Here is a 26138-nt window from a genome sequence, read left to right on the forward strand (position 1 = left end):
AAGAACGCTTTAAAATGAGATCATAAAAAATGACCAGAACGGAGATACCCCATTCTGATTTTAGTAGAACTACAAGAACTAATATCTATCCTACTCAGCAACCGACGAGCTAAACTTTCTTTCAGACTGGAAATCTGGAGTATGGAAATCTGTGAAGTCTATATTTAATGTTTCACCTGTAAACAATTAGAATACGTGTCAATTCTCGCTATCATCAATACTATGGTGCTGTATTTTTTGGCTGAAGGCAGTTTTATCTAAAAATGTGTTGTGGTTTATAAGTGCAGACCTCTTTTGACAGATGCAGCCATTGGTCTTGCTATCATGTAGTGACTGCGGGACAGTTTATTAATTGATTTGTTTGGCGAAAACTTTGTGCACAATATCGCGTCTTAATCCTGTAATTTAATTTGATTGTATAATTCAGCTTTTTGCCAACGTTTTTCATGTGAGAACTCTATTAGGACCTGTAGCAGTTGAAAATAAATTATTGAAGAGACCTTGTCCAAAACGGAGAATTATATTGAGGTGGGTAACAAATTTGCAACAATAGTGAACCGGGTATCTAGCTGTCAGATTCTTGGATGCTGGACGCTTATCCTGTAAAAAGGTTCGTATTCCTTCAAGATCACAACAAAAATGTTGTTGAAGGATTTAAGTTGATTTCCTCTCTGGAGATATGAAAAGCAAATTGATTTGATTTCTTACCGACGGCTGTTAAATTCAAGTCTCAAATTTTTGACTTCAGATATCCTTAACAGTTAAATAACTTAATTGATAGACTAACGAACAATGGTCGCCGGATGCTCTGAGAGGCATAAACTTCCAGCATTCCACTTTAATAAACAACTCGAAAGGTAACAAAATCATATAGAAAAGAAGGCAGCGTCCAAATTTATTTTTTAATCAAATCTAAATGACTGTTTGTTATTGAAAAGAATAGAAAAACTAACAAGGGACAATATGACCGCGATAATATTCTTGACGAAAAAAATGCGAGAACAAACGCCTTGTTGTTTAAACAAGCTCCTTAATTGCTCTCGAACGAAGTTTAGAGCAATTATTGGAAACGTGCAACTTTTTTATGCGAAACTTTTTGACCGTTTTCTAGAACCTTCTTTGGATTTCATTTCTCGGGGGACTTTCTGCGCTTGACTTTTGAATTTTGTAAGTGATTGAAACTGCTGTCATTCAGAAATTAAGTCCCGCTAGAATTAAAGAGGTCATGAGCAATTACTGAATATGATGTAGCTTAGTGGTTAATGTCAAGGATTCTAATCCGCGAGCCGCAGCCTTATCGGACGGAAGGATGTGCACCCTGATAGGCTTCTGTAGCCTATACCCTCTCTGAATTACATCGCACCGACATTCGTTCGAGAGTTGATTGCTATTGCTCAGCATGTTGAAATTTGTTACCGAAAAAACTGCACGTTTTTCATTTTGAGTTTTAAATTGCTCTAAAAAAAATTGTAGCAATTATAGTCTTGTGATCTTTTTTATGCAAATCTCCGCTTGACCGATTTTTTCTGACCCATCTGACTTTTTTCCTCAAAAACAGGATAAACAGGTAGCGCTAGGAGGGCCTTTATAATCTAAGGATGCGATTCACCAGAAACTTTTGAGGAGACAATTTCAGCGTGTGAAGCTTGGTTCTTAATCTTAAAAGTTTGACCCCCTCACACGCACACCGGTCACCCCCTCCCCTAATGCTAGCATCCCCAAGCCCCAGCTGGCTACTACCGAAGCAAACGCTCGCTGGTCATTTGAGAGCAATTCGCCCGACGTCGGTTATGTTTGATCTCTTGTTCATCGGTGCCTTGGTAGTGTAAAAAATCTCAGATAAAAACAGAAGGAAGGCGTTAAGTAACTTCATTTCAGAATAACATCCAACTGTGACTCCAGCAATATAAATCCCCTTTTTGACAGTTATTGTTTGTGACATTAAGAAATTTTGCTTAAATTAAAAAGATACTTAGCAAGTGTATGCAATGATTTTAAAAAACTGGAATGCAGAAATAGGCTTCTAAAATAAATTGATAAAACTGTTGCTGAATTTGGAGAGGTGAGTGACAACTATTTGGTTATAAATTTTATTCAACTCTCGCGGTGACTGCAACAGCTACATAGCGTACGCCACAGTGCAGCTGAATAGACTCTTTGTCAGCCATTCTGTTCTTGCCATTCATCAGATAGAAGCAGTGGCGTGTAATTAATGGTAAAAAAGATATTCTAAACTCAAAGCAGAGTTTTGACACGTTTTTATGGTTTTAATTTGGCGCTAGCCATTTGTTTCATCAGAAAGTTATGCAACTGTTGTTAGCGTAGCGAGAGGTCATTGAAATCATTCTCATAATGTTAAATTTTGCTTTTCATCAAAAATTGTATTTTCATACTGAAAAGTGGCTGCAATCAACAATTAACCAACTGAAATATGGCAATTTCCATTATTTGAAGTTCAAATTAGGCAGTAATGATGATGCTAATTAAGCCGCAGTAAAGGCAAGACGGCGTAAAGGCAAGCCGAATGTTAAAGATTTATAGGCTCTATTACACTCAAGAGTTTGCAATTTGTAATGTATTCTTCAGGGTGTCAGGACAATTTACCCAATGCCATTATACACAATGCCAAAATACCCAATGCCATTATACCCAATGTACTTTGATACTTCCGTTCAATAATCCGACAACAAATTAGCAGGCGTTATTACCCTATGTTTTAACACATTTAATGGCCATACCTCAGCGGCCCGTGGGACTTGATATGAAACTATCAGATACGAACATGGGATTAAATTATCCGCTTGTTAAATCATAAGAGCTATTTTCTGCTAATTAGTACTCGGATTATGGAACGAAAATATCAAAGTACATTGGTTATAATGGCATTGGGTATAATGGCATTGGGTATAGTGGCAATGGGTATTTTGGCATTGGGTATAATGGCATTGGGTATTTTGGCATTGGGTGTAATGGCATTGGGTAGATTGTCATTTAGCCATTCCTCAGATGTGTCCATCGAAGAACAAGCTGTCGTTTTTAAGTCATTCATTGGTTGTGATTTTCAGTGGCCAAGCGCGTAAACGACAGCCTCGGACAACTTAAAATAATTCGATCGCAAAAGCTTTTGACTTGACTGACCTCATTTTGTATTTTTTACTTGGTTTCCTATTGGCTTGCTGAACCACTACTGTCGTTAGCATTATAGAAACAAATAAAAATAGTTGAGTCACATTATCATCGGGGCTCGGTAATTTTACCCTTGGCTCTTTAAGTCCCTCTGGCAGCTAAGTACAGTATCTTCACATTTCCTGAGAACTTGAACGAAATGATTCTAGTTCCTGGCATCAATTGCTATTAGGCTACTGCTTTTTAACGTATCGAGTTAAAATGAATTGAAGTGAGGCCGAACGCCAAGTGAATCTATTAACAACTCGATAAGCTAAAAAGCAGTAGTCTAATAAATTTAATTTACAGAATATACTGGAGAAAAAGTGTCCAATAACTCAACTATCCAGCAACAGCTTGTACAGTCTACGTAATGTGTCAAGGATATCTTAATATGAATTCAAGGATATCTGCATATTATTATATTTTGCGTACTATTTGCCGTCTTTGGTGTAATGTTCCTTTTCAATTACTTTTGTCTTGGTAAATTTTGAGCTCTGTAAAGTGTAAATCGTATATCAGACTTCGCTCTGAATGTAGGACACGGAGGCGGAGGGTGACGAGTTAGCTGAAAAGGAGTGGCTCTTGAGCAGCTGTTGATGTTGGTGGTGGAGGATATCTGCTTTGTTAATCAGCTTTTTGGGACTGGAATCGAACTCGCCAATTGCAACTGAGTTCCTGCTTGTGGCAGCCACTTGGTCCAGACTTCTGTGCACTGTAATAAAATTGAATTGTTTCACGACGAGCCAGCTAGCTCCCTTAACAAATCGATATAAATAACCACTTGGTTGAGAAAAGATACCAAATCGGAAAAACAATTGCAAACTTCAGCGCGAAAATTACATAGTAATGCGCTGAAACTTAGGTTTTTGCGCTTATCCGTATCCTACTGTCTACTGCTTTCCTTTTGATTAAAAGTTGAAGCCTTTCAAACCAAGAAAAAGTTTAAAAACTAATAAATGACTTTTAAAAAAGAAACCAAAGCAGCAATATTTAAGATAAAAATTTCGAACAATGTACGAATTGACAAAGACACAGCGGAAATTCATCTTATGGTCTCTCTCAGTATTGGGCTTTCAGTTTGAAATAAGCAAAAAAAGAATAATTGGGAATTATTACAATTGACATGACAAACAGGCAACAATTTTCCGTCTCTGTACAGATATTCTCTGTTGTTGGAATATGAGGTTAAGAATCACTTTGAAAGTCAAATTGCAAATATCTAAATAAGATTGAGCCAGCAATATCAGGACAAAAATAGAGGAAACAGAAATTTAAAAACATAGCTGGCAAATTGCCAGAAAATAGCCGCAATAGCTTCATAGATCTGTAGTCTCAAAAGAAGGTAAACAAAGACAGACTAAAAAAGAAACTTATTCTTTTTATTAAGAGCTGAGATGTTAAATTTTGATTAAGAATCTGTATAACTTATTGCTGTTTCTAATAGCTGCTCTTAAATACTCTTCAATTAGTGTGATATACACTCACTTGACCTTATTTCTTTGAATTATAGTAAAGAAAAGTCAATTTCAGAGTGAGGAATATCGTGGTCGATAACAGGGCTCAAAGAATTCAATAAGTTGAATTATAAATTAAATTTTGCACTGAAAATATGCAAAAATTAGCTTGTATTTATAGTAGTTATCTCTGCAAAAATATACAGAGAAAATTTAGATTAGCTAAAAAATATTTTACATGATTGGCATGTGAATAGACCTTAACTCCTAATCCCGGAAGTGATTTTCTATTTTCATCAACATATCATGAGAATCATATATGGCTCGGGTACAATCGAGTTCATTAGTTGGAGGTCGGTGGATGTTAGAATCAGGTTTCTGTTGGTGGGAGAATTTACTTCTGACATATGATTGATAGCTCAACAAGATAATAATAGCGCCAATACAAAATTAGAATTGAGTTTATTTTGTGGCTATTACTTATCGTCACAGACATAAAGTTCGTCAGGTAAGTTCTTCTTTCGTTTTTTGAAACTTTAATAAAGAAAACTTCTAAGTTTCTTGATGTTTCTTTGAAACCATCACATCCTCCGTCCTTTTTTAAGCAAGTTTGTGGTCATAGGTTCTCCAAATCTGTCCGGTTGTTTTCTGTTTCTTGTTGATGTTCGTGTAGGCTCTGAGGTTTCGGGTTGTTGGTGCTCTGCAGATGATGTGGCTGCAGAAGCTTCATCTTGAAGTGAAAGTCCCACATCTGTGTTCTGAAGTTGTTGTTCTGATTGAGAAATGGTCTCCTCCACTGCTGTTTCAGTTTTCACATTGTCCTCGTCCAATCTCGCAATTTGGTTGTCACTCACTAGAATATTCCGAGCTGAGTTTTCGGGCTGTTTGAAAGATGTGTTCAAGCCTTTCCTGATGATGAAGGTAGCAGGAACTGTCTTTGTCTTTTCGTCGGCCTTGAATAGAATGGGTTCGCACAAGTCGAAATCTGCTATTGCTGGTAGTCTCACTCTGCGTCGCAACAAGATTTCAACTTGAGTTTTGCCCCTCGTCTTTGAAGTATTGCGATGTGTCATCAGTGCCCTTTGCAGGAATGCTCCAAATGACACATTAAGGTTGGGAATCCACGCTTGAAGTGCCCGCTTCGCTGTCTGAACTGCTCTTTCAGCTAGTCCATTAGCTCTTGGATGATAGACGAGTGATTCCATTTTCTTAATTCCCAGTGATTCACATCACTGTTTAAGGTCACCACTTACATATTCAGGACCATTATCAGATACTAAAGTTTTTGGTATTCCGAACCTTGCAAAGATTTGACTAAGATATATTTTAACTGTTTCTGATGCTCTATTTCCCGCGGGGAAAGCTTCTATCCAACCAGAACTCGAATCAACAATCACTAAGATACTGCCTTGGTCCTTAACATAACCCCAGTTCATGTGGAGCCGTTCCCAAACGTCGGATTCTGGCCACGTAGAGACTGTTTTTCTCAGGCTAGGCCTGTTAATTTGACAATTCTTACATTTAATGACAAAGTGTTGAACGTCTTGGGTAATGCCAGGCAACCATACTATCAATCTGACTGATGCCTCAGTTGCATTCTTCCCGGGATATGTCTCATGCGCTTTTGCGAAAACCAAGTGTCGTAGTTTGGGTGGAATGAAAGGAACAACACCTCTGAAGATGATTCCATTATGTAAAGTAAGTGCATCTTTCTGTTGTTCGAATCCTTTTTCCGCTTCTGAACATTGTTTCCAATTGCTGCTTTTGATTTGTTTCATTATGTCCTGGAAGAGTCTGTTTGTTCCAAGTTCAGTTTTGATTTCTGCTTTGGCCACTAAATCACTCTGGGCGAAGTGGATGTTATTGATTGCGAAGCACACTCGATCGTTGTTCGATTCGTCTTCGTCGAAATCCATTCTGCTCAAAGCATCTGCATGGGGTATCTGCTCTCGTGGTGTGTACTTCAACTCATAGTCGAAACCCATTTGAGCTATTGCCCATCTTGTGATTCTCGCTGAGGCTGTCTTAGGGATCTCCTCGTCTGGTGCAAAGAGATATTTGAGTGGTTTGTGGTCAGTCTGTAGGGTAAATCGTCTTCCAAGAAGGAATTGCTTAAGTCTTGTGACCACAAACACAATTTCCAGTGGTTCCCGCTCTATGTTCGAGTACTTTTGCTCAGCTGGAGTCAATTTTCTCGATACATATATGACTAGATGTCCTTCTTGCGAAAGATCCCCGCCAATGGCCTTTTCAGAGGCGTTAGTAGTAACTGTTGCTTCTTTTTGTAGACTATATGGCTGTACTAGTGGGTTAGCACATAATTCATTTTTTATGTCTTCAAAGGCTTTTTGTTGCATTTTGCCCCATGAGAAATCGCTACTTCTCATTTTATTTAAGGGTAGCATTTTTGTTGCAAAATCAGGAATCATTCTTCCGTACAAATTAGCCAGCCCAACAAACGATTCGAGTTGTTTGTTGTTAGTTGGTGCTTTTACATTTTTTATTTTTTCAACATGTTTGGGATCTGGTGCTATTCCCTTTTTTGAAATGGAGTATCCCAAAAAGCTAACGCTATCGACTGGTTTTGAGTTAGGTTTTTCTCATTATTAGTAAAATTTTTCTCACGTAGTCGACACTTGACTGCAAGCATTCTCTTGTCAAACTGCTCCTTGGTAGTTCCATACACCAATACATCGTCTTGAAAGATCACAACACCTTTGATTCCTTTGAGTGTTGATTCGATGCAATTCTGGAAGATTGAAGAGTTTTTCAATCACTGAGGTAGTCGGCACATCTTGAACAGTCCCTGAGATGTGTTGATTGTGCTCATTTCTTTTGCTTCTTCGTCAAGTTCAATTTGGTATTAGGCATCTGAGAGGTCAATTTTGCCAACATATGAGGCCCCATGTAGGTTGTGGAAGATCGTCTCCATGTCTGGAGTTGGGTAGTCCTCACCAGTGACCTTGCAACTGATGTGCACCTTCAAACCCACGCAAAGTCTCGGTTCTCCACTCTTCTTTCCCTGCCACACTACTGCAGATGCATTAGTGACTCCTCCTGGCTGTACCGGTTCAAGGATGCCTTGTCTGACCATTTGTTCCAGCTTCTATGTGACCTTGTCTCGAAGAGGTAGAGGTATTTTTCTGGCTTTGCAGAAAATTGGCTGTGTTCTTGGTATCAGCTTCACGTGAGCTTTGTAACCCTTCACAGCAGGTAGGTGCTCGGCTGTGATGTTGTTCACACCGTGCTTGTGTAGAAGGTCTCTACCAAGTAGTCCAAAATCTTTATCAGACTGCACAACTGCTAGTTGTTTTTGCGTGAGCCTGCTTCCGTTGCACTCAACGTCACAGTTAAGTGATCCCAGAAGCGTTAATTGTTGACCATCATAAGCTTCGAGATGTCTTATCTTACCATCCAACTGAGGTTTACCAAGCTCAGTCCATTTTTTGAGGATATCACTGTGCTATCTGCACCTCTGTCTACCCGTAATTTTATTGAGATATATTCCCATGTCATAGACATGCTAAAGATTTGTTCTTTAGTATAAAACATTCCCTTCTCCGATGCTGGAGATGCTTGCTCTGAAGAAACGTTTTCTTCTTAGCAAAAGTTATTCCGTTTATTGTATTTACCTGAATTTGTTTGGGGATTGCTTCTAAACATTTTTGAGAAGTGTCCCACCTTTTCACAGGTATTGCATTTTTTTCTTAGCGCTGGACAGGGTCTGCTAGAGTGTGGCTTACCTCCACACCCAGTGCACATGTTGTTGCTTTTATTAGCCGCAATTTTTTCATTTGGTTTTTGAAAGGTCTTTTTGAACTTGAACCCAACTTCTTCTTTCACAGTAAAGGGCTTATTACCTGATGAAGAACTTGCAAAAGCCACTGCTTGACTTCTGAACTGTAAGCTCTCGGTCATTTAAGTAACCGACATTGCTGGTTTTGCTTTAATACCGTCTAGTAGTCTAAGTTTTGCTTCAGGGTGCCTCAAACCTGAGATAAACGTTATTTTTACCAACTCCTCTTCGGGTTTGGCCGCTGTTTTCAATTTTTCGAAGTCACAATAGCGTGCTTCTTCTCTAAGACGTGCTAGGAAGTCATCGTCTGACTCCCCTACACCTTGTATAACGGACAGAAATTTAGCCCTTTCTGCCGTTACTACTCTATCTTTAGGAGAAATATAATTTTGAATCGCCAATCTGATGTCTTTATAAGGAGTGTCTATCAAATTCCAAGGACTCATTAGGCTCCTAAGTATAAAAATTGCATCTTGCCCGCACATACTAAGGAAGAGATTGGTTACCTGTAGGTCCTGTACAGTACCATCGGTGTTGACCTTGTCCTCTTTCTTCTCTGCGCGACATTTCGCCACAAAAGACATAATCCACGCTGTAGCTGATTATGCATTCTGTAGATCCAAAATTTGTCGCTCTATAGCTGGTCCGGACTCCATTGTTGTGGTCGATAACACAGGTCAAAGAATTCAATAAGTTGAATTTTAAATTAATATTTGAACTGAAAGTATACCAAAAATTAGCTTGTATTTATAGTAGTTATCTATGCAAAAATATACAGAAAAAACTTAGATTAGCTAAAAAACTTTTACTTGACTGGCATGTCAATAGATCTTATCTCTGAATCCTGGAAGTGATGATTTTTTTCTTCATCAACATTTCTTGAGAATCATATATGGCTTGGGTACAATCGAGTTCATTAGTTGGAGGTCGGTGGATGTTATAATCAGGTTTCTGTTGGTGGGAGAATTTACTTCTGACATATGATTGATAATTCAACAAGATAATGATAGCGCAAAAACAAAATTAGAATTGAGTTTAGTTTTACACCATTACTTAGCAATAAAGTTTGTCAGGTAAGTTCTTCTTTCGTTCTTTGAAACTTTAATAAAGAAAACTTCTAAGTTTCTTAATGTTTCTTTGAAACCATCACAAGGAAGTCATTTTTAAGAGTGAGGTAAGTCACGTGTGATCAAACATTTAATCACGCGAATGAACAAAAAACTAGCTCCACTAAGAGTGAAAAATGGCATCACGCACGCAATTCAGTTGAAATTGCTTGAACGAATGAGCAAAAAGCAGATTTGAAGTGGTTGTGACGTCATATGGTCGTAACAAAAATCTTGACGACAAAATAAATAAAAAAAAGCCAAGAGAAGGCCAATAATAGCCTCAGCTATCGCTTCGCGGCTATTGAAAAATAAATATTGAAAAAAGAAACGAATCTAAAATTATTGACTCGTTTTGTATTCATTTGTGATTTTTTATCTGTAGCGTACATTGTTGAGATAGAAATTTGCTCTCTTTTGAATAATTGATATTTAGTCATTAGAGGCAAAGGAGGGCGTGATGAGATGAAGACGCCATAAAAAGCAAAAATCACAAAATCAAGGGGAATTTTGTTCTACCATTAACAAAAACAGCTTGATATTAAAGTTCTCAGATACTTCATGTTGACTAAAAATTGACTAAAATAATAAAAGGAGTAAATGCTTAAAGTTTTTTGATGCAGGAGCCTATTCAATAAATTTTTGCTCTCGTTAAAAGTTTTGCCTCTGTTATGTTTCTACTGCTTTAGGTGACCATAGATCGCATTTCCGTAACCGTAGATCACACGCGGAAAGTTTAAAAACTCCGAGACGAAGCCAATTTTTTAAATTAATTTCGAGAGAATGATGCAAACCGTCTGCTAATATAATTTTTCTTTAAACCAAACTATCACTGACTGATTCTGTTTTTATTTTCACTGATACCACTTTTGTATCTCTCCGTCTATCATCTTAGTCTGGCAGCAATAATTATGGAAGAAAAAGAGTGAAATGTTTGTACCGGGTATCATTCCATTAGTTGCAGGGGGTATGATTCCATTGGAATAGGACTGCACAATTGGTTGAATGTTTGGTTGCTGAAGAAGGAACTGTGTCTGTTCCAATGAGTTCTGCTGACTAATTTGAGGTTGTTGTGCATGGCTCACTACCTCGGTAACCACCGGACTATTCAATGGACAAAACTTTCATTTGCGCCGAACACATGTTTTGCATTTCAGATATAATATTACTATTATTATTATTTATTTGGTCTCTCAACGTGCGCTTAGTATCCCAGTATCAAATAACAGCTAAGGAGCTTTCAATAGATATTCATACTTTTAGGAAGAACGTAACAAATTTGTTCATTAATTTTCATTAGTTTAATAATGATATTTCCTGGTCAAATAAATGCTTAAATGAATTGTAAATGGTATTTTTTGTTGCAAGTATAATAATAATTGTAATTTCTGCGTGTTTAACATTTGGTTATAATATTTTAGTAGTCTCAAAAAGATTTTGCCGACGGGTTTAGCATTATCTCAATTTTGGATAGAGGCTGGGGCTGATAAGAACCACAAATATTGTAGACATAGGCTCAAGTTTGCTCTATAATACTGTCTGGCCTGATGGTTTGCTAAAATTTTTAGTCTGACCAGGGTTTTCGCTCAATTAGTCTACCAAATGAAAGCTTTCAACTGTACCCAGGTAAAATATATCCAGCACTGGATGTTACACCTCCCTCGTTAGTCTGTTTGGCTAAACTCCGCTCGTATAACTTCTTATCCAGACGAGTATTCAGCTCATGAAGTTTGTACGTCAGCCACAAAACAAGCAGTGCTGTAGGTTGAGTCAAAAAGAGCAAACTATCGCACAACGCGTGGCAAAACCCGACAGTGTCTGGTAGTTTTTGGCCAAACTTCCAAAGAATGAATCCGAGAACACTTATTATTGCTGATGGTAGGACTAGACAGATTGAGGCCAGACCCCACCTCCGGAGGTATTTCTTCACCAGTTCGTCTTCGAATGTCGAGTGTTTTATGGCTGTGTTTCGTCTGCAACAACTCATAGAGCCGCTGATTCGGTTGACCTGAAGCAAACACTACGCCTGTTCAAAACCGATGATTACTTTGCAAGATTGTTGTAAATCTATTACAAGATAGCTGTCGCATGTTTAAACAGCGCTTCTAATCTGCCCAATATGTAGTTTTAATGTTTTTTGATATGTTTATGCGTTGTCCTGCAACCTTCAAGCATAAACAAAACCATATCAACTCCATATATAAAACCATATATAGAAAACCAAGCGCAAATAAAACCGTATCGGTATGGTTTTAAAACCATACCATATATAAGACCATATCGAACAATTTATCGGGAGGTCATGATTATTCACACATTTTGGAAAAAAACTTGAGAACTTTATGCTAGCCCCACTTTTTACTTTTCAAACATTTTTTGACTTTTTTGAGGGCAGCCAAAGTTAACATATGTGGCACCATTTACAGCTTGTTTGTGTCCATAATTTTAATTAAAAAAAGATATAAAAGATGTACTTGAAAAAAATTTTTTGAACAATTTTAGGCAGCATTTCAATTCAGTTCTATTAAAGTGATCAAAAACAATAGCCGTTCGGACGATTTAAGACAAGTTACCGCGTTTTCGATGGCAACCCAGAAGTTTTGGCAGCAATCCATTGCAATTCACTCCATGTTTTGATCTAATTTTTCCTTAAATAGTTCTATTTCGACTGATTTAGATAACTAGCAACGTCTGCTCATTTTTTGGTGAGAAAAATCGGAAAAATTTGAAGAGAACTTAGCCAAACTTTTAAAACTAAATAAAAACTAACAGATTTTAGGCGTAATTTTGTCCAAAGCTATTAACCTTGTTGAAATCTATTAAATTTAATGTCGTTGATGCTACGGGTTTCCTCAAAGATTTCGTGGTTATAAAATATTTGTTGATTTTTTGAAGTCAAAATTTATAATTAAAGCAAGGAGAATCCTAATGTTGTTAAAAAATAAATTGAAAATAGAAATATTTGTACTGAAAACTTCATTTTTTTAATGGTTTCGACACTTAAGTCTCATTTTTTAAAAACTTGCTGTTTTTTTATTCTTTATGTTGTCGTAAAATGCTGAAAAGTCTCATATGCCCCCAATGGAGGATTGAATTTATTCTTTGCAGTCAGTTCATAGCGAATAATCTTAAAGTTTATGGTGTTATTCGTTTTCAATTTTTTTCTTCCTTTTATTTGTTATTTGCATAGTTTTTTCTATAGTTTTTGTTGTTCTTTTCGGCAACATGTAACTTATTCTCATCATCGAGAGGTCCCATCCAACTCCTTGTAATTCAAAAAGTAAACTTTCTATTGATAATTTGTCGTCACTGATGTTTTGTTTGTGGGGCAATATGCGTTTTCATAAATCTTTTCTGAGTTGTCAATATTTGTGTTTTTCCCTTCTTTTATCACATTCGCGTAATAACAGGCTCAATTACTTTCCAGCCCAATTACTTTAAAATGAATACCAAGTGATTTAATATAATCGTTCAGTATAACTTAAGCTCAATTAGTACAGTTAACAATTTGAAATAAAAAAATTTAGATAAAAGGTAATGTTTAAATGGCTTCATTATTTTGTGTTTTCGCAAATTAATTTGTGTTTTCGCAGATTGTTGGTAATTTCTTGAACTTTTCTGCAATCTTAGTCCTTTTCTATGGCTTATTCTTACGAAAAACAGGTCCTATCATTTTCGTAATGACTTTTTATATAATTTATCCAGAATAGTTTTGTTAAAAGACGTTTGAAATTATTTGGTTTGAAAATGTTGAGAGATTTTTGAATTTCGCCTAATTGTTTTATCTGTCTACTTGTTACCTAGTCTCATTAAGGAAATTTCCCATCTGCTGCATTGTTCAGGTGAAAGAAAGTTTGTGCAGTTAAAGTTCTATCTGATTGCATTTTGACGTTCTTTACTACGTGCTTTTACATTTAGATATTGAGTTTTTGCCGTTAATTATTTTTAGTTTTGCTTGTTTTGTTCGTTTGTTTTCTCGTTTTCTTTTTTTGGTTGTTCTTGTGAGCACTGTAATGAGGCATGGTATTATGTATTTCAATTAGTAGTTGAGGTGTGAAACGAGTTTTAAAAACTCAAACATCTATTTTTAGTTATCTCTTCATTTGATTGACAATTAAGTCAAAAATGTTGATCAGCTGGGGGTCTGAACTTCATGTGGGAACGCACATTAACGAGCCTCCTTGTTTACTTTCCAAAATCGGAAACAATTTTCCTAGAGAGTTGTTTCGCTGTTTATTTTGTTTCGTCTTCCAGATTTTTTGCGTTTTATTGACCCATCCCCTACTTCAATATTTTGCCCGCAACAATTTTCAATTCTATAGAACTGTTTTTTTACAATTCAAAGAATTTGAATTGTATTGGGGCGCTGTGTGTTTTTATTAAGATGTGTTCACACATTTTTCAATGACTTTGATCTTTCAAAACGGGATAAACAGGTAAAGCCCAGCGGGCATTAAGTTTCATTAGAGGACCAAAGTGAACTTCAGTGGTCCTTCAAGTGCTTAGAGTGGTGCAGCTGCTGGGATGGCCTTAATTAAAGGTTAAAAGGTCATTTTTAGGAGTTTTTGGGCTCAAATTGTTGCTATTTTTCATGTTTTTTGTGTTTTTTTCATTTTTCTTTAATTTTAGTCTCACGTTGAAGTTTTTGAAAAATGATGAAGGCTTTCTGCGAGACAAAATAACTTGTTAGGACCATTTTATAAGCTATATGTGTTGGTACTACTAATACAACCATGCAAAATGATATTAATTTTTGCAATTTTTTTCAAGTTTGTTGAAAATTTTTGTCATTTTGTGAGTTTTCCCAGCTTCAGGGGCCAGTAAATGTCCTTTTCGGTTTGAAAATAGAGCACTGCATGATTTGTAGTAATAATGGATTGGTTTTCAACATTTTATTGTCGCGAATTTTGGCATTTTTTATACAAAAACTGCAATTTTTTCAAGGATTCCTAAAATTTTTGACATTTTTTGATATTTGTCCATTCTCAAGTGCCAGAAAGCCTAATCCACAGTCTGATGACAAGTTATTGCATGGTTGTTGGCTTCAGTGGATTTGTTATCAACAATTTAGCTTTTCGAAATTTAGAAATTGTTTGATAAAATTTGCAATTTTTTTAAAGTTTTTTCAAAGCATTTGTCTCATATTCAGTTTTTCTTGCCCCAGTAGCCAGCTAGCCTCATCCAAGTTGTGATAATATGTTATTAGATAGCTGCTAGGGGGCAACTGAATCGTTTTCAACATTTTAATAGAACAAATTTCTATTTTTTGAAATTTGAGATTTTTTCTAAAAATTATTGCCTATCGATCTTTGAGCCAATGAATTTATTAATGTTCGGAATTGGGTTAATGAATAGCCTCTAGAGACACAGAAATGATGCTGAAGATATTAATATCTCCAATTTTCAGCAAAATTTTTAAATTTTGCAATTGATTTCATTTTTTATATTTTTCGGTCATTTTTGAGTTAATCGATATTCAAGGGCCAGTGAATTTTTTCAGGTCATGCAGATATGATACTAGACCGATTTCAAAAACAAAAAATGATCTTGAACATATTTTTGAAATATGTATTTTCAAAGGGATGAATTTCTGCCTAAGGGAAAAAAGCTTCAATAGTTTTAGTAATGAGGTTATTTTTGTTTAGCTTGTTTGATTGTTTCAGTTTCTCAATTTTTGAGATGATTTTGTTTGTGTTTTGGCTGGCTTTGTTCAATTGATCTGCTGGTCAGGGAGAGTACTTTTGAAATTTTCATTCAATTCTTTGAGTTGTATTTCAGGACTTGTCCTGCTATGTTTTTTCATTTACTCTAGTTAGCATGCATTTAAATAGAGGTTGCTCAATAACAGTTTGGTAAGCACACTAACAAAAATTAGGATTAAGTAAGACAAAAACGAGCGATTCAGTGTACAGTATCTAAATAAACAAAGAGGACTGCTGTGGGAACGCTTTAATGCATTTGAACGCACGCAGAACAATCGGCATCTACTGTTTATTTTCTGATTTTCGGTTGTAATATTCATTATGGAACAAAATACTTTTCTTTTCAATCTTGATATTTTTAAAGAAGTTTCAGCGGCCAAAAATTTTAAGACCAAACGGCAGTGGCTGCGGACAACGTCGAATACCAAAGATACTCGACTTTGAACAGTGAATCACTTTCTCCACTTCTATTCTCGGAAGTGCTTTTGACTTATGAGCTTAGCTCCGAATTTCTATCAAAATGTTTTTTGACTGATGTTAGTTACAAGGTAAGTTTTCTTCGCTTTTTAAATTTTTCAAGTTTTTTTTTATGGGGAGCAAATCAAAAATGAGTTGTTTTCTCTGAACATATTCGTAAAAAAACTGAAATAAAAACTGCTAGTATGCTCGCCTTTCATGTCAGCATTATTACTTGATCGTGAAGTGTTTCAAAACCTGTAGTCTGCAAAATCAAACTGACAATTTGACATCTCTAAAAAAATTTTAATAACTTTTTAGAACTTTAAAAATTCTCAGTATGTTTTTCCCATCATAATTTTGTTGGCTTTTCAAAAAACAACCAAAAAAGAGGCTTGTATTCAAATCAATCAAGTAGTTAGGTTTGAAATTTTCCCAACATTCGAGATCTAATTCCAATTCATGTTTTCTGTCAATATTATTTTACTTTAGCGCTATGTTTTGGTTTACATAATTTTTACTTCCTCGCAGACTAGTTGCATTCGTTTGTTCTTTTTAAAAAGCATTTCAATAGCCGTTTCTCAGCAAACAGCTAGAAAGATTTCGTCTAGTTGTATATTTTATCTGCGAGCATAATCCTCAAGAACAAAATCAGTTTGCTTCTGTAAAAAAGCAATGGAGTGTTGGTGAATCAAAGTCTTGATGGTGCAAACAAAGCGTTCTTAGATCACTTCACTGAATACAACTCACAGCTAATTATCTAGCAGCTGCTTTCTTGTTCATGTATTTAGGTTGGTGTACTCTTCTCTCAAGTATAGAAATTATTTGATCTTATAGAAAAACTAAAATCAAAATTGCTGTTCTTTAAAACGATACATTTCACGTGAAAAAACATCATCAAACACAGTTAAATGTGATTCGGGAGACCGTAAGAGTTACCTCAAAATGGTTAAAAGTATTAAAGAGTATAATTGAAGAGCTATAAAAAAATACCAGATGAGCTGTGAAGCAAAATCTCTATCATCAAAAACAATTTAAAAAAACTAAGATTTAATTCGGTTTGGCTGGCATCAAAGGAACATTCTTTTGTTTATATTTTTGGCGTAAATAATTATCGCTTTTTAATTGAAGAGTGCTCAAACATTTTCGATTTCTCGGAACAGCCAAATCCTTTGTTTGCAAACTTGATAAGAAACAAATATGAAACAGTTGCCGTTTTTGCGTTAGGTTGATACGATAGAAACACGTTTGAAGAGATAAAAATTTCTGAAATTTCACTTAAGGTTCGATGATTCATTGAATTGATGAAGCAAAAAGAAAATCTGCAATCTCAAAATTTTGATATTAAGTGGTTTTGGTAGGCATCAAAGCAATATGCTTAGAATTACTTCTTTATTGGATATTACTCAGAAATGTTTGGTTCCTCAGAAAACTCGATTAATTGGTGCTTTTTTAACCTTTTTTTGAGGTTCGAGATGAGAAACAGTTGTCATTTTTGCAAAAGCTCACTAAAACACAAAAAATATTGCTACGGTTAACTTATCTGTAATTTCGTTTCGGAATCAAGCGAGACTTCTTGTTGACTATCATACACAGTCCAATCTACCATTAAATTATACATTGTGTTTTTAACACTCTAAATCCTGCGAGCAAACTTGCATTCATTTATAACTGGAATTCGCAAACAACCTGTATACATGTATTCCGAATTGCCACTTGTGAACAACGCTTACTTTAAACTTTTTCTTTGGATTTTGAAAAATATCAGCCAGAAACAATAATCAGAGTTCACAACAAAATGAATTTTTTGAAAAAAAACTTACGAAAAGTTGCAAGGTGATTTAATGCTATCAACGTAGGTACTTTTAAAGAATCAAGGTCAACAGATTCCACGCGCAGAAACCACACTTAAAAAAATCAAATTCAAGTTTAATGTGATTAATGTCCATGCCTTCGATATTTAGAGCTTTTAATTCAGCAGATTTTTGAAAATTAAGTTAGTTCAATTTCACAAGTTCCGCAACCAAATTTCACACGCTTTGCGATTGATTTTCAAGTTTACTTTAATTTCAGCTCTTAAACCCTTCTACCAATCCTTGGGAGTTGGATAGTTGTTATTAATTTGAAATGGGTTCGAAAAAATAAAAAGTTTATTGAAAGTTTTTTGGAAAAATTTTTTTCAATGTTTCAGAATCAATCAAACAAACGCAACGAACAACATTGGGAAGTCAGCAAAACCAAACATGTCATTATTGAACTACCACCAACTTTCTGATGTGACATTGTTACTAGAATTAACAAAAATAAAGAGTTTAAGTTTGATGAGGTTCTTAAGAGTCGAAAATTTTTTCACAACTATCACTCAGCTATTACTTAAGTCATCGGACTCCACAATTGAATTTTTAATTAAAGTTTTCAGTTGTCTAGTCTGCTATTATGAAGATAACAGTTCATTGAATATCCCTCGGAACGATTCTTTCACAATTTCTCAATTTTTGATGGAAATAATTATCCAATATATAAATTGATTGATTTTTTTAAATCCCTCAATGTTGATGCATGCTTTTCCAACTTAGTAGTATCCACTTGTTAGGTGCAGAAAGCATAGAAAATTGCCTATTACAATAACCAATTTCATCATCGTTTCAACTTTTTTGAATAACCATGTTTTAGTAGATTTTTAAAGTCGCTAATTGTCAAGTTCTATAATATGCGCCCCGATTTCAGCTTCTTCAAACACTTATTGACTATAAATGAGCTGAGATCGATATTGAGTGAAATATTGATCAAAAAATTTTGTTTAATATTCACAAAAAGTTCTCGACAATTATTTCAATCTGTCAAGCCTCCACTTCTCAATGACTGATGAGTTATTAAATAAATTTCTTCCACAATTAACCCTCAGTCTTTGGATATTTTGTCGTATGTAGTGAAAAATGAGGAAAGACAGATTTTATCAAAAAAACGAGACAAACAATTGATACAGACAAAAATTAAAGTCATAGTCAACGTTTCAAAATAAATGAATGTTACAAAAAACGACAAATTAAACAGAATTCCATCATTTTGAATGATCATTTACAGGGTTATTTTTTTACCAACATCAATAACTGTTTTTTTTCTAGACGCAGCACTTAAGTGTGACAATAAAAACAACCTGTAGTCTTCATTGAATGAGTTTTGGCTGGAAAATCAATCAAATGTACAGTAATAAAGTTTACTCTTGTCGTGGGACGAATCTTTATTTAAAAGTATGGCAAGTGACACTAAGCCGGGGGGGGGGGGAAGTTGGGGCACAATGGCAAAAATCTGACAGCTCTACTATCGGACCTTTTCTGTTTGCGCTTGATTTAAACGGTATACTAAGTATAGTCTGACATGTATTCTATTAGAAAAAGGTTCAGCAAAACTAAAAATCTCTTTAATGAGGGAAATATGTGGAATTACTTGTATCAAATTAGTCTTATCAAACTAAAGAGATTAAATTTTGTTATTAGATTAAGTTTTGTCCAACTAAGTGGATCAGTTTTCATGCTCGTAAACTCTGCTTACATTGTGAATTTTTTTACTCTAATTTCTTAAAAGTACTTACTAAGCTACGTTTTAAAACGTCCAGCTCAAAATGAAGGCAGATTCCACGTGAATTCTACTTACAAAAAATAGCAAGTAGATTTCACAATCGCGGAAGCTTTGTTCGTGACGCCCCGTAGGGTAGCAAAATTCGCTTAGGGTCGAATAACGCGTAATGTAGCTGCAGCGACAATTTTCCGACAGTACTGCTATAAAAAGATTTTTAAAAAGTGTATGGTGCAGACTTTAGCTCGCCTATGATAAAGTTTCTAGCTCGTCTATGTTGCAGAAGTGGTGCGTCTATGGGACAGTTTTTGGCTCGTCTATGTTGCAGAGTTGGTGCGTCTATGGGGCAGTTTTTGGCTCGTCTATGGGGCAGACTTTGGCTCGACCGTAAGTACTTGGTGCGTTTATGTTGCTCGTTCAAAAAAATTCCTCGCCTGTGTATGTTTGAACGCACCATACCCCCTGTGTGCGTTCAAAAACGGTCTGCGTCATAAACGAGCACAAACGATAACCTCGACCTGGGTGAAGTCACTGCATGTGTCGAGGTGAAGTCTTTTCATACACATGACTCGAGCTAGGCCTCTCATGGGTCGAGCAAGAGCTCATATTCTGGATTTCAGGGCGCTAATAGTGAGTTAACTTTGTCACACAGTCCTACGCAAGAAGTCAAGCACCAAGATAATGGCTTGATGAAATTTATCCGACAACAATTGAACACTAGGAAAGCATCGTCTAGAATTGCAGTTTGAAACTAGTACCTGTATTAATGAGAGGAATGCAGCGAACAATTGAGGAACAGCTCCACAAATCATCAGCAGAGGCGTGGCTACACTTGTATGAAGACCGGGATGGGGAGCGTGAACGGGTTGTTGGAATTTATGGTAATCCATTCCTGGCATGGGTGAAATGACCATCACGAAAAACACAACAAGCGAGCAACAAACAATAGCGTATAAATAACTGCATGAAACATGGTGTTTGTCTTCAGGGTGTAGTTGGTTGAATCCTTTTGATAAAATAGCTGGCAGAAATAAATTGTAGGATATTGGCACTGCTAGAGAAGCTAAACTGGCTAAGTTTCCCGGACCGTCAAAGTTTTTCAACATTTTGGTCACAAATAACGTGCAACCAGATAAAGATAGGATGGTTATTGAGCCGATAAGAATTATTAATTCGCTGCTGAACATTCGGCTAAACTTTTTAAGGGCGATAAAACTCAGCAGATTCATGGCAATGGCGAAGCAGTCAATAGTGCCGTAAAAAACTTCGGTCCTCGACCTCACCATTTTGAGGGCACTTTTTAGGTTAATAATATTACCCAAAATTAATATTGCAATAATAGCAGACGGAAATTAGGCCAAAGAGGTAATAATTTGGTTCCGAGGTAATAAAAGGGATCAATCAGTTTTTAATGGCGAAAAATTGTTATCCTAAACTGTGCAAACGTCAGGCAGTTATTTTTTTACTAATTGTAAACGTCTAACTAGAATTTAAAGAGTTATGACTGAGAGAGCACATTTTAAAATTCTTTGTAGGTTGAGTGCTTTCACCATAATTTCCACCAATTTTTTTAGGGAAACGAGTAATGGTACAAAGTGAATATTTTGGCGATGGAAAATTTTTTTGATAGAAATGTACAACTTTCTAAACAATGCAAGATATCTTTGACTGCTTCACTATATCTACAAAATAAAAATTGCAAACAAGTTTCCGCTTTGATAAATCGGTAATAAATAAAATGGCATCCCCGTTTTCGTAGAGTTAGGGGAAATAATTTTAGGGTGAATAGTTTTCCGGGGTGAAATGATGCAGGCTTGAAATGAAATAGAATCAAATAAAATTAGGCGCCGATTAATTATAAATAATAAACGCAATACTATTGGAGAATGAATGCGCGGTCAACAAAGCTGAAAAGATGCTACTTAACGCGTGATACTTCTTTAGAGTGTAAAAATAAAAAGAGATGCAGAATACGAAGGCTGTTTATTAAAAAGGAAACGTGAACTCTCTCCGAAATGTCATACAATAAATCAAAATTGGGGAAAAAGTATGAAATCTTTTGTTTCTAATATCCGCTGCTCTGTGTGAAAGGTAATTTGATTCAAAGTAAGCGTGTTATCATTTGAAAGAAGTGGTTTATCACAAGTGAACACCTTCACTAAAATCAGAGAAGAGTGTTCAAACCAAGGATGGATCAATCGGCAGATTTGCGATCATATAATTAACTACAAGTGCTAAAAAACGAAATTTTTTGTTGCATACTTTAGTCACAATAATCTAAAATATACGAGGTTAGAATAATTATAAAAACAGAAAGAAATAAATGCCGACTGTCACTCCAGTTCACAAAAAATCTAAGCAAAAAATTTGTAGAGAGGATTCCGGTTCGAAACGTGCGTAGATAATGCTCACAGAACTGAAAGCGATCAGAAAGGTGAATATGTTTTTGATCACAAATAATGATCAGCAACCAGTCTTAATCTGACCCGTAACGAGTCAAAGTCTTATAGTTACTGAGCCATTGTTTGATCATAGGAGTTGCACCTCTTTTTCTGATTTTTGACCAATATTTCTGATTATTGGCCACCCTTGATTCTTGAAAGACAAGATAATTAGTAACGTTTTCAAAACCCATCGTTTTCCAAATAAATGGATAAGTATGCTCAAAAAATTAAAGTAATAAAAACAAGTTAGAGAAACACTGAATCTGTTGTTCTATAATACTTAATCTTCATATTAAAGGCTATTGTTTGATCATCACAAATATTGACCTGGCAATTAAAACCGGCAAAAAAAGGAGCCGTTATAAAAATGGATCACGATGGAATATCCCTAAGAAAAGATTGAAAAACCTGATCTGACTTTTTTCAACGACGCGCAGGTAGATTTTTCGAGCTACCTCTTACAATAAGATACACAATTTTATTAAATGAGGAGGTTCATATTTTCCAATATAATTTCATTTTTAAGAGAAAGCGCTTTTCTAGGCACTCCTTGGACTGGGCTCTCAGACAAAATAAGTACTGAAACATAGTATTTCAATTCTGTATTTTTACTCTGACCAGTACTGTGATCATGTCATAATTTAGACTTTTCATGACAAAATTCAGAACAAGAAAAATGTCTGAAATTAGACTGCAGCATGATAAAAAGTACAGTCTGAAAATGCTATTCACAGTGCAAAAATTGACTAAAAATACGTCGAAAAAAACTGATTTTAATGCCTTACTTGTGCCACAATAACCACCGTTATTGATGACAAAAACCTTAAGTTATTGCTAATCTACTACTTATTAAAATTCTGAGGTCTTTTAAGAAAACAAACCAGACAGGCATCAATTTCAATTAAGAAAACTGAAAGACGTAAAAATAGCCATGTCTTTGCAAGACTTTCACCAATTTGCTATAAATTCCACGAACACAGACAAAATAAGTGCACTCATATGAATATAACTACCACAATTTGGCTCAAAAAGATCGCGGATTATCACTAAAGTCTTTGCGCTTTATTGCTCGAGAGCTCTTGTACCGATATCCCCAAATTGTGCTCAAAAACAAGTTGCTCTGCTGTACCAAGTTAGCAGCCAGTGCAACCCCCAAAAAATCAAATTTATGTCAAAATTTTCACAATTTATCATGATTTTGCTATGAACATCATGAGAATCAGAACCAAGAATGCTCAGTCTATTTCCCGAAAAAGTTTCTATGGGACTTATAGTGCGCATCGTGAGTTGAAAGATACCCTTAGGATGCACTGATACAGTACTGCGCCGACGATATAAAATTGAGGTCCAATATTTCGGCAATGAATTACTATGGCACTAAATTCCGTGTCGACACCATGATATAGTGACGAATCATCAAATACCTTAATGATTTAAGCCGTTATTTTGTCAACAGAACAAATAGTTGACGTTTCTTGAAATATGGCGAGAACGGATGCAACCCCTGATCAAATTGCAAACCCGATAAAAAAGAATGGCCGCACGTTGGCAACTTCAATCGGACAAAAAATTCGGTTACGTCTGCTTTGGTTAAAAAGGGATGATAACCAAAGTACCATCCTGCTAAGTCAGGGTTGAGTTTTTTCGATGTAATCCCTATTTCTTAAAATCAGCATTGTACCTGCTGACAACAGTGTTAGAAAAGCAAACATTTTAGCATCCCACACCTTTCCGTGAATTGTAATTATAAAAAAAAATTCGGAACAGTTAAAATACGTTTTGCAGAACATATAAAGATCTATTAAATTGTTGCAAATTTCGGAAAGTTGAAATGCCCAGTCAGTCCTATAAAAACTAAGCATTTTTGTTTCGAAGTGAGGACAAAGCCTCCACGAAAGCAGTGATTCCATTTCCATTAGAAAGAGTTGAAAGCCTATTCTATGGAAAACTAAACCAATCGTTACGCCGCAAGACGTAAATTTGACAGGGTTCGGCAAATTTGATTTAATCAGGGATTCAATTGACACAATAACTCGTCACCTATTCCCACGAATTATGACCCTACTTTCCACAGCGTTTTTGCATTAAAATAAACTACAGCTAGAGTTCTCGATTATATCAATATTGCCCTACCTAAGATACAGTTCAAAAAATAAATATTTTGAGTACGCTCAGACCAGCGATTTGATTACTTAATCCGCAGTTAGTAAAATGAAGAACTTTTGTCTAATTAAAACTATATTAGGCTTTCTTCGATTTCTGCTTATTTGGCTTTTTGTTAGCAGTTTTTGTTCGCCGATAGATCAAAAACACAAATCATGGAAAAAGGTTACGAATATTTCAAAAATTTCTCAAATTTGAATTCGCCTTGCTCTCATTGTTTTTCACGCTCTTTTTAAACTCTAATCTTAAAACATGGGCTGCCGAAAACACCAACAGAATCACGAAAATTTGCTGGTTCAGTGTACGTTTTGCTGCTAATGGTGCAGACCACTGAAGACTGTCTTGCGCTCTCGCTCATAGCATTTAAGAGTTGTAATAAACTATATCTAAAGGGCATTCTCATTTTATTGCCATTATTTTATGCTAAAAAATCTAAATCCTACTGCTCAAAATCTTTTGGAGTAACAATTTTGGTATTCAATAAACTTATTTCATATGTCACCATCGTTGCTAAAACGATGCTCCCAAATTAACTTCTGTTGCAAGAAAATATCCAATTTTTTGTTTCAAAAATATGTTTCTTTTGAAGTTCTAAACTTTGATCAGAATAATGTCCTCTGTGCTCTTCTCCCGTTTGCGAAAACTGGCGTTGATATTATTGGTGACTTAGTTCATTTCTCTTTGGAACAAGGTACCCCCACATGATTCTACAGGCCAGAAATCGTGCCAACGAAACAAACAATTCGTTTCAATTCGTTGTTTCAATCACTGACTGTGACACTGTAAGCAGTTTTTGTCCATAAAAGTAATTGATAACTAGTTTTAGAGCGCAAAATTTGTCACAATTGGGGCGATTGGAAAAATTTGCAACAAAATTTTGAGTACACGAACCTGCCACCTATCTGAAATTTTATCACCGCATTTTATGGGAACGTGTCAGTAGCTCCCGTTGCAGCTGTTAAGGCTGTTATTTTGCTGGTGATAGGTTCAGAAAAGCCAGGGCCCTGACTTCTCGTTGGCGGTGCTTGCAGAGTTGGGCAGCTATTCCTGACTTATTTAAGTCTTCTAATGAACTATTAATCACTTGTTAATGGTACCAAACCAGTTTCCCCTGTGCACCAACCCTGGTACCAATCCAGTTTCAGCTAACCATCAAATTTAGTTCTGGAACAAAGAAGACAAAACTCTGCGTCATGGAACGAAGAACAAAAACGACTGCAAAACACTTTGCAGATAAACTTGAACGCCACAACTTCGGATGTGAAAACCAGTTAACCAGTGCTGGACAAAATTTAATTCAAGCCTCAAATATATGATCTCCACTGGATAACGGAAACTTTATAGGACAATTCTAAACTATAAGCCAAAGTACCTACCCTACAACTTTTTGCAGGAACAAGATATTTTGATTCTTTAGATTCACGACACCAAGTGTTGAAAAATTTCTGCTGTCAACATTACCAGAGAATGGAAAATTTGAGTAGAAACAAGTTCCGAGTAGATAAGAGACTGTCAAAAGTTTGCATGAAATTTTTGATCAAGAAAAGACCAGATTTTGACCAAGTCGAATGCAACAAAAAAGAAAGTTTGAGACAATTTAACATTGACATTTTACGTTGACAATTTAAGTCAGACAAAAAGTTTTTGTTAATCACGGTCTTTAGAAAGTTAAGTTTTTATAATGTTAATATACTTAGCGAATTCAAATTTGAACTCACTGAAAATTTACTTTCTCAATGTATGAAAGTGTAAAGTTTGGGCCATTTTCTTTATCTGCAGCTTTGCGGGCACCATTTCGGTCAAAACAGACTTCGGCCACGAGGTGAAGGTATTTTCAATTTTAAAAGAGCAAATTTTTGCATTGATAAGGTTTAGTATGTAATTATAGGAGCGGAAAAGTGAAGTAGAACGCCTGAAGGAAGAACATATGCATTATGTTGGGAAAGATAGCTTATGAGTCAAAGATATCCCCGAAAGTGTGAAATAAAAGGACGCAGATTTCCCAAAATAGAAGTAAAGTTTGCATCGCGCACGTGAAATATTTATACCCGAAAATATCAAATCAAACACTTTTATCCCGCGGTCCTCCCATAGGAATTAACCCACCCCCCAATATTTCAACCAGAAAAATAAAACTGTGGCCCTAAAGTAAATCTGCCTCTTATTTATTCAAGGCTTTTCTCTGATTCGTCTCTGCGGAGAGCGGTTTTAACAAAGTCTGGGTGTATAAAGTTGGGCGGTAGATTACAGGTCGTTGGCAAAATCAGGGTAGG

The 26138-nt window shown here is 35.7% G+C and overlaps 1 protein-coding gene across 6 annotated transcripts in view; it reads right to left on the reverse strand.

The window, feature by feature from the left end:
- Nucleotides 1-3447: 3447 nt before the first annotated feature.
- Nucleotides 3448-26138, reverse strand: part of LOC142340092 (uncharacterized) — a 50801-nt gene continuing 28110 nt past the window's right edge. For 5 of the 6 annotated variants that reach the window (XM_075390509.1, XM_075390511.1, XM_075390506.1 and 2 more), the window contains exons 2-5: nucleotides 20017-21416; nucleotides 11147-11532; nucleotides 10465-10628; nucleotides 3448-3880 (exon numbers count right to left, since the gene is read on the reverse strand). In XM_075390509.1, the coding sequence (XP_075246624.1) occupies nucleotides 3684-3880; nucleotides 10465-10628; nucleotides 11147-11532; nucleotides 20017-20544 (1275 nt within the window). In that variant the 5' untranslated portion in view covers nucleotides 20545-21416 and the 3' untranslated portion in view covers nucleotides 3448-3683. Of the gene's footprint in view, nucleotides 3881-10464; nucleotides 10629-11146; nucleotides 11533-20016; nucleotides 21536-26138 lie in introns of all 6 variants that reach the window. The other variant, XM_075390505.1, reaches the window with a different exon arrangement.

Source organism: Convolutriloba macropyga, chromosome 5, assembly GCF_964194025.1.
Source record: "Convolutriloba macropyga chromosome 5, txConMacr16.3, whole genome shotgun sequence".
Taxonomy (NCBI): domain Eukaryota; kingdom Metazoa; phylum Xenacoelomorpha; order Acoela; family Convolutidae; genus Convolutriloba; species Convolutriloba macropyga.